We start from the raw sequence: 9,550 nt of genomic DNA, 5'->3' as shown, positions 1-9,550 counted from the left end.
CCACGAGCGAACCTTCTTTCCGTGTTGAAATTTGAGTTGAACGAGATTTTTTTCTCGAAATTTCATGTTTTTTTTACAAAATTGTTTATAACTTTTAATTGAATGATTTTTTTTTAATTCTGACCTCGGATTCGAAAAGTACATTAAATTTTACGTGAGAAATCATGTCTGAAAAGTTTTTTAAACAATTTTTAGTCGGTGTAATTCATCGCTAGAAATGTTGTCCAAAAATGGTCACTTCGGGCGTTAAAGGGTTAATAAAAAAGTTATAGCTGTTTAAACAAAAAAAAACGTAAAAATTTTTGCAAAAAATCAAGTTTTCGATTTTTTTTCGCCATGTTACCGTTAAGGAATCAAGATATAAATATGATCAGGGGTGATCACGAATATCAAAGTATCTCAGGGAATTTTTATGGAATTTTCGAACCACTTTTTCAAACAAAATGGCGGCCAAATCGAAAAAAGTTCACATAAAACATAACTCATTTTTTACTCGAAAACTATTGAGTTTAGAAAAAAAGTTTATGGAATAAAAAAGTCTTAGAATTTGATCGAAGAACATACCTGAATTTTTTCAGAATTTTCTGAGACCATTTTTCTTTTCCAGAGAATAGGGGAAATCCAATTTCCCAAAATCATCTCAGAAAATTCTGAAAAAATTCAGGTGTGTTCCTTGATCAATTCTAAAACTTTTTTGTTTTATAAATTTTTTCTCTAAACTCAATAGTTTTCGAGAAAAAAAATATTCTACTTTTTGCATGACCCAGAGAGAACGACGAGGACGTAAAAGAATTTCTTCTTTTTTGACTTATGAATTCTGCGACTTTTTGTTTTTCTTTCTAATAATTCTCATTTATCAAGTCGAAAAGTATTGCATAAACTCATTTTTATTACTTGCTGCTCACGTGCTGTTTTGTGACCTTATACGTTTATTCGTATCGAAGTGATTGTTTATCTCGTCTGGAATCGAGATATTTCATGCGATCATTCGATAAAAAGTATTGATTGCCATAATTATTGTTTATACTTCGTATTTTTATTATTTAACATCATAATGTCCCGAAAACGTAAGAGGCAGTCCTCCCCCTGTCATGAGAGGTACGAAATTGATACATCAAAGAAGGCCTACGATGATATAATTACTGTTCCAAATCCCAATGATTCTGGTTCTGATGCATCAGATTTTGATACCGATTTGGAGAATGAAATTTCTGATTTAACTTACAAAAAAGCTAGTAAAACCTATACTGAAACTCAAACTAAACTAGAAAAAAATCATGTTTTCGATTGGGTGGAAGGAGAAAAAAAGTATCCAAATAATATTGAAGACAATATTTTTTTGAAAGATTCAACAAAAAAGAAAATACGAAAAAGTGAGCCAGTAGAATTGTTTGAAACATTTTTTTCCATGGAAATGAAACAATATATTATGGATGCTTGTAAAGAAAATAATTTCGATTTGAATTTACAAGACTTGAATACATTTTTAGGAATAATTATTTTGACTTCATTGAACAAAAGGAAATCTCAGAGAGACTACTGGTCAACTGATCCCTTTTTATCTTGTGATGTTATTAGCTCTGCAATGTCCCGTGAAAAGTTTGAAGAGATCAAATCGAAATTAAAATATTCAAAAGCAAAAGATCAAAATCCCACTGACTATGGTTGGCATGTCCGCTCTTTACTAAACTTATTTCAAACTAATATTTTGAAGTTTGGTATTTGGAGAAGTGCTCTTTCCATCGATGAAATGATGGTTAAGTCTTATGCGTGGACGGTACTAAAACAATTCATTCGAGGAAAACCCATACGATTTGGTCTCAAATTTTGGGGTCTTTCCACTTCCGATGGTTTTGTATTAGGTCTTGACTTATACTGCGGAAAAAATTCTTCGACGGGCGGTAAATTTAGTAAGTGTGTATTAGGTTCTCGCGTTGTCATGAACTTACTACAACATTGTTTTGATACTATCCCTCAAGACAAAGTGCCTAAGTTCCATTTATATTTTGATAATTATTTTACAAGCTTAGATCTTGTTGGGCATTTGAAGAGGTTGGGGCTAAAATGTACAGGCACCATTAGAGAAGATAGAATCAAAGATAAAAATGTTTTGAGTAAAAAAGCTCAAAGAGGTGAGTATGTCGTAAAGCATGATAAGAACAGCGGTGTAAATTACATTACTGTGATGGATTCGAAACCAGTTTTGATTGTTTCTGCCGCTGCTGGGGTAACTCCATTATTCGCTGCAAAAAGATATAATAAGCAAGAACGAAATAAAGCCGAAGTACCTTTTCCGAGAGCTATCAGCATCTACAATAGTTTTATGGGTGGCAATGATGTTAATGACGTCCATTGCAACTATTTGCTTCCAACTATTCGATCGAAAAAGTGGACGTGGGTAGTTTTTTTGAGACTCATCCAAGCTTCAATTGTAAATGCTAATGTAATATTCAATGCTGTCAGTGACGCGGAAAAAAGAGTCGGAACCAAAGACTTTGCACTTTCCTACCAAGGCGAGGACTCACAAGGCTGGCAATAGATGGAGCACAACACTCCCATGATGAAGTCAGAAGCGAGAACCACACTCACAAGATGAAGCCGACCCGCCAACCTGGTCACTTGCCGGGCGGCGACAGAAGCGAGAACCACACTCACAAGATGGCACTTGGCAGCGAGTTCTAATACTTAACTCAGAAGGAGACGCCAGCAATATGTGACCGCACAAAGATACGGCTCTAAAAAAGGGGATAGGACAATCGAGATACGGCATCGCGCAGGATCGGAGGTTCACCAAGTAGAGAAGAATAAGTCCCTGAACCCCTAATCGTCGCATATCACTATGCGACGGATGGGAAATGAATGGAAACGACTAACATAGAAGTAGCAGAAATGCTCAACTAACCCCGGCCTCACCGAAGCAATGCCTAGCGGCAGTTACCGGTGAGTGCCCAAATGGGGTGGAGTAGAAAAAAAAAACATAGTCATTTGTCGGTAATTCCATGTAGTTTCCAAATATGTAAACCAAATTGTGGTACGACGTCTGGTTCTAAATCTCATTTTTAAGCCTATCACATAAATTCCTTTATGAGGAAGCAAAAACGAAGTGACAATTAATAATTTTCTGAAAATAAAATATGTATTTTAGTTTGGATTTATTCAAAATTTAATGAATTTAAACTTGTTAATACTTTTAATAACCATTTTAATTTTAATTATTTCTACAATTTTGTTTAGATCAAATTTACAATGGTAGCATAATGTAAGGCTATTTCAGCTAAATGTAAAAAATAGAATGGTGGATTTGCTACGTAATGAAAATGATTAATACCTTTGACTAACAAAGGTACAGTTTCATGAAAACTTCCGATACTGATATTAGTTATTCCATAAGAATATGATAATATGCACCTTTTCAATATGTTTACATATTTAGAACGATTTTTTGTATGAGCTCCGCAATAACTGCATATTTCTTTTCGTATATTTTCAATATCAATGCATATAGTTCCTTTACATGAATTTATATCACATCTGAAAAAAAAAGGAATTATAAAATTGAGTGAGAATTGGAAACGGTCTCGCATTATCGAATCAATTCTTATTTAGCAAAATCTTAGAATCATATTCACCTAAACCAAAAAAAATTTTTCACTTGTACCTTTTTTTAATGTAGTAAGAGAAGGCTTTTTTTTCAAATACAGTGAGTGCACTAGGGAACAACAATACTGTTGGGAAAATGGTGGTTAAATAAATATCTTTTGATTTTAACAAAAACAATAATTTAATAAAGATATATAAAAAGACAATGGTTACAAAAACAACTCGAGTGTTACTACAGTGCTGGTCTCTGTATAAATCGGAGCACTCGACTCTTGGCTGGCAAGCAGAGGTGTCGCGTGTACGCTATTCCCACTCACCCATTATCGCTTACACACATGCGTATACTATATCTATGTCGGTACTCAGCTTGAAAGTATTATATTCCTAAAAAATACCCCTTCAAAACCGCTGCCAAAACATTGGCAAGGAGCTTCCTCCATAAAAGTTATTTACGATGAATAATAATTTAAAAAAAAAATTTAGTATATCGTTATTTCTACATAAGGCTCTGCACACGGTACACACATACACACACACACACACACACACACACACACGGGATTCGCGCTTGGACTAGAAAGCGAGTAAGACGTGTGTTGCTCGCGCTCTTGTGTTTTTAACTCCTAGTGCGGTCATACGTGGTGCCGAAGTGTCTGTGTGTGCGCCAGGTGTGCAGCTTGACGCGCCGCGTCGGCGCATGTGTGTACAGTTCTGTGGCTGTGCGTGTGCAGCTGTAGTAGTGTTTTTTCACTGGCTGTGTGTTTTCCCGCGTACTGTGCTGTCAGTGTGAGCTCTGCGCGCTGGAGTGTGTGCTTGCCTAGCACCGTGGTGCGAACGCAGAAGGCGCGTGCGGTTCGCGACATGTCGGCAGCCGCGAACGACGGGCTGCAGGGCCCGCAGGGGCAGACGTCGGTCGAGGGGTCCAGCGTGCCGAGCTTGATGGAGCGTGGGCCGCACCCGTCGCCGCGAGCGTCTCCTTGCACAATGGTCAAGGCGATTACGGCGAAAATTATCAACGCCCCTTTGAAGTGCAAAGAAAAGGATGCTACGCTCCCGCCTCCCGCGGAATTCGCGACAGGGACCTTGGAGGACAAACTGGAGCGTATGGACGGCCTTATACGCGGTCTCGGCGAGTTTATCCATGGCAGGTCCAATCTCCATAAGGAGGTGAACAGCTACCAGCTGAGCCTTGGGTTGGCTCTCACAGCGCTGAAGAAGTCACTGGCAAGCCAAGTGCCGCCTCGCCCTCCCGTAGCGGACAAGGCGGTTTGCACTACCCCTCTGTTCTCGGGCAGTGCAACCAGTAAGCGGCCTGCAACGTCACCGCTGGCGTCGCTTTCAACACCCAAGCGCCACGCGGTGACAGCAGCAACCAAGCAGCATGACGAGAACAATAACGAGGTCGGAGACGAAGACGCATTCGTACTTGTCGACCGACGACGTCACCACCAGCGTAATCAGGCGGCAACAACACCTAGAAATCCTCACGCCCGTCAACAGCCGAAGCCGCGTCCAGTGCAGCGTAGAGCTCAGCACCGACCAGACGCAATCGTCATCAAGGCGAAGGATGCGACTAAGTACGCGGACATCCTGCGATCCCTCAAGTCGGATCCGACGCTGCAGCAGACTGTCGGCAGCAGCGTAAATACCATCAGACGCAGCGCCGCGGGTGCCTTGGTGCTGCAATTGAAGAAAGGCGTGCATAACGCCTCCGACCTCGGCGAAGAGCTTGGTAAGGTGCTTGGCGCCGCGGCGACAGCCAGTGCCCTGCAGCACACGTCCATGATCGAGATCAAGGACTTGGACGAGTGCGTCACCAAGGAGGAGGTCACCATGGCGCTGGACACTCTGCTGGGCGTTCCGGTGTCCAAACGCGACCCCGTGAAGTCCCTGCGGAGGGCATACTCGGGAACGCAGGTGGCTGTGGTCGCGCTGCCGGACGACCTGGCGGCCGCTGCGCTGAAGCTGGGCCACATAAGGATCGGCTGGGTGAACTGTCGCATCCGTGGTCGAGAGGAGGCCGCGCGCTGTTACCGCTGCTGGAGTCCTGGCCATATGGCCGCTCGCTGCAGGGGGCCCGACCGCACGGAGCTCTGCTATCGATGTGGCCAGAAGGGCCATCAAGCCAAGGACTGCAAAGGCCAACCAGCGTGCGTTCTCTGCCAGGAACGAGGAGCTGAGGACCATCGTCATGCGTCCACAANCCTAAGCAGGGTACGCACACACACTTTCAAGGATAATGAAGTGAATATGTCAAGAGAGTATCTCATGCACATTTTGACATTGGCGTACAAGTTAATTGTAAAAAGTCACAGCCCCCCAGGAGCTCTTTTTTTTATCAGTAATTCGTGTACAAGTTATAAGTAGCTGAGCTTTTTTTACAATACCTTCTTGCTCTGTGATAGATACTTCATCGTTAAGAATCTTGACATCATCATTAGATTCCTCAAGCGCTGATATCACCTCATTGTCCAACTTTTTCCCAACACACTCATTCTCTTCTTTAGATGCTAAATCTGATAAAATTTTGTTATGATCATGGTCAAAATGACTGGATGAACCACTATCGATACACTTATTGATTTTTTCTTTCAACATGGACTCATAACCTTCTTTCAAATATTCTAATTTTTTTTTATCAACTGTAAAATTGAAAAAACAAACCATTAGATAATTTAAATCAGCAGAATTGTACACAAACACAACTACTCACCATCACGAGCCAATGTGAAACAATTTTTCCAACCATCAGAAGACGTTTTACACATTTGTTGACCGTTCCTTACTTCCATTCTTTCTGGTATACAGTATGTTTGTTCATACTTCACTAAATAATAAAGCGAATCTTCCATTTTTAACAAAAACTACCTGAAGATTTTGATTTTAACAAAGGCTACTTTAAAAGGGGCTCGCAAACTGTCGATGAAATTCGTAAATTCTAGTCCAGATACTCGCAGAGAGTGTAAGAATGCATTCACAAAGCGATCATTGCCAACGTTCGAAAAATAAAAACATGGGACGAGCCATAAATATAATCATCTACAAATATAAACTGTTTTTTGAAAGTCTGCTAAACGATACAAGTTGAACAACGAAGAATAATAAAGTTGAATCTTGAAGGCAGCATTTGCCAAATAAAATTAATTTCGTAAAAAATTAAATATGTCATATTAGCTATCAAGCCGATAGTACGATACATTAGGTGAAAAAAGAAACTACCCCAAGCAATCGATTGGAATAGAAAGTACCATGAAGCCTATGAAATAATTTTAAAAGCTCATTCTTTTTTTCCATTTCACTGAAATCTGCTTTTTCGGGACAGCCGTTAAATTGAATCTTGGCTTGTGCTAATGATATCTGACTATAAATTACCAATACGATACATAGAATGAAAAGGGAAACTTCTCTTAGCAATGATTGGAATAAAAAGTAAAATAAAACTTATTAAATGTTCTTGGTTTTTCATCCTTATCTTCATTTTACTGAAATCTGCTTTTCCGGGACAGCCGTAGAATTGAAACTTGGCAGTTGCTAACATATGTCTGAGAATAAATCTTCTTCAATGTAACAATATTATTCATTATGAAAAGTTTATTAGGTGATTGTTTTGTCAAAACGTAAAGCGAAACACCGTTATGATATATCATGCCAGAATTTTATTAGTTTGAGATTCTTGGTTCAGTATCTGGTGGTCAAACAGTTAAAAATCATCAGCCCAATCAAATATAATAAAATTTAGGATAAACCTTATGAAATGATCTCAAAAATTCATTCCTTTTCTCAATTTTACTAAAATCTGCTTTTCCGGGACAGGCGTGAGATTACGGATGCATATGATTTTTCTTGAAACGATAAGGTTCGTGCCGTCTGAATAAATGAGGTGAATTATTTTGAACTATTAATTTTGAATTAATAAAATAATTCATTTTTTTATGACACTTTGTAGTAAACTAGAATTTATAATGTTCATTAAGTACGAATGTGCNCGGGCACGGCTTCTTCAAACACCATAGCCGACGCTACGACCACAATCAAAGCGCGCAATGCCCGGTCTGCCCCTCATCCATCGAGAACGCGGAGCATGTGTTTTACCTATGCCCGAGGTTCAGCGAGGAAAGAGAGAGTCTACACTCCCCGCTCCACGAGGTCATGACGCCGGAGAACACCACCAGGCTCATGCTCGCGAGCGAGCCGAACTGGCTCGCGGTTGCTTCCTTCGCCTGCTCAGTCGTAACAAGACTGAGAGACGAAGGAATGGATAGAAGGTGATGACCGGACGATGCAGCTGGAAGAAGACGCCACCGCATCCAAGCCCCCAAGAAGCGCAAAACGCCAACTCCTCCATCCCCGTGAAGTAATGCCTAACGGCGGTTTCCGCGGGGATGGAACAAAGGGAAAAATAGACGTGGATGTACCTACATACTCTATGTAAACTAATCTGTTATTTTCTTTCTTCTGCTACATTACTACTTAATGTAAACTCCTTTTTCTCTTTCTTCTAAATAAANACACACACACACACACACACACACACACACACACACACACACACACACATACATACCAACATGTGTCAGAAATTCGATCTAGTATATAGAAATATCATTAAATATACCCTACGATTACTCTATAAAAAAGCCGAAATGGAGCCCATCACAAAGCTTCCTCTATGAGGAAGCAATACGATATCAATAGTTAAAAATCACGAATAATTAAAAATTCAATAATTTCATGTTTTCATTTGTTAAGATAATTTTGAAGCAATGGACAGTAAAATTGAAAAAAGGTTATCCACGGAACAATCTCCTATAGTGACATCTTTGAAAAGACTGGCGGAATACTCATTCCAAAATGATGGTGATTATGTTCAGTTTTAATAGTAAAATGTTTAAGAAATTCTATTCATTTTGAAAAGCTTAATAAGTAATTGGCGTGTTTAATACGTAAAGTGATAATCGAAACTTCCTTAAGCAAACGAATTCTATACATTTAGAGAATTTTATTAAATAGTAAAATACGCATAAGAATTCATCTTTCATGACTGAATGAATTTACCTATCATATGCAGCTATCAAGATATAAATGATAAAACTTTTTGAAGCAAATAAATTTGAGATTGTTTTTCCCTTTACGTATCAGACATGTTAAATACTTAATAAATTTCTCAAGATTAATCAATCTTGGCATGGGGCAATGATGTGTGACTATCGTGTACTGATATAATACATAAACATTGCAATCCACCTTGTTTGGTGCGAAATAATCATTTCCATAATTGACAAGTAATGTTTTTCCTTTACTCACTTTTAGTCTTTAGTAACTTGAGTGTAAATTACATGTGAAGATGAACTTTCATATTCACAATAAAAAAATCTTGAGAAGTTTATTAGGTATTTGGCATATCAAATATGCAAAGAAAGAAACAATCTTGGCATGGGGCAATCATGTGTGACTATCGTTTACCGATATAATATGTAAACATTGCAATCCACATTTTTTCCACATGACTTCCATGACAGAAAAATAATTTTTCTCTTTTACATATATCTTTAGTAGCTTTAATGTCAATTGTATGTGAATATGAACCTTCATTATTGAATCCATTCTAATCATATTGTTGAGAAGTATCATTGAATAATGATGATAAAAACTTTAAAATTAATATTCAGTGCGCTGACATTTTTAGTTCATTGACCAACCAATTTTAATTCTTTATGGATACATCTCCTGAAATAATCGTAAGAAAATCCACGAGATTGAAAAAAAGAAAAATTGACTTTTCATCGAATAACGGCACATTAAGCGACGAAAACGACGAAGATTCCTGTATGTAAACTTATTTAATTAAATAATTATTTAGTTTGTTATCTTATTTATGCTAGAATTATCTAACACGTGATGACTTTTTAGGTCCAAACAAGCAACCTGCGTCTAAAAAAAAGAAATCCAT

The 9,550-nt window shown here is 38.6% G+C and overlaps 1 protein-coding gene across 1 annotated transcript; it reads left to right on the top strand.

Annotated features, from left to right (window-relative positions):
* Positions 1-1,054: 1,054 nt before the first annotated feature.
* On the top strand, positions 1,055-2,824 carry LOC106657821 (piggyBac transposable element-derived protein 3-like). The gene is made up of 3 exons (XM_014379497.2): positions 1,055-1,235; positions 1,491-2,528; positions 2,778-2,824. Exons 1-3 carry the CDS (start codon positions 1,055-1,057, stop codon positions 2,822-2,824), a joined length of 1,266 nt encoding a protein of 421 aa, XP_014234983.2.
* The last annotated feature ends 6,726 nt before the right edge of the window (positions 2,825-9,550 follow it).

This window comes from Trichogramma pretiosum, unplaced genomic scaffold (genome assembly GCF_000599845.2).
Source record: "Trichogramma pretiosum strain Unisexual culture from Peru unplaced genomic scaffold, Tpre_2.0 scaffold88, whole genome shotgun sequence".
Classification (NCBI taxonomy): domain Eukaryota; kingdom Metazoa; phylum Arthropoda; class Insecta; order Hymenoptera; family Trichogrammatidae; genus Trichogramma; species Trichogramma pretiosum.
Note: the sequence above shows the minus strand (reverse complement) of the source record. Positions and strands in the feature narration are given on the sequence as shown.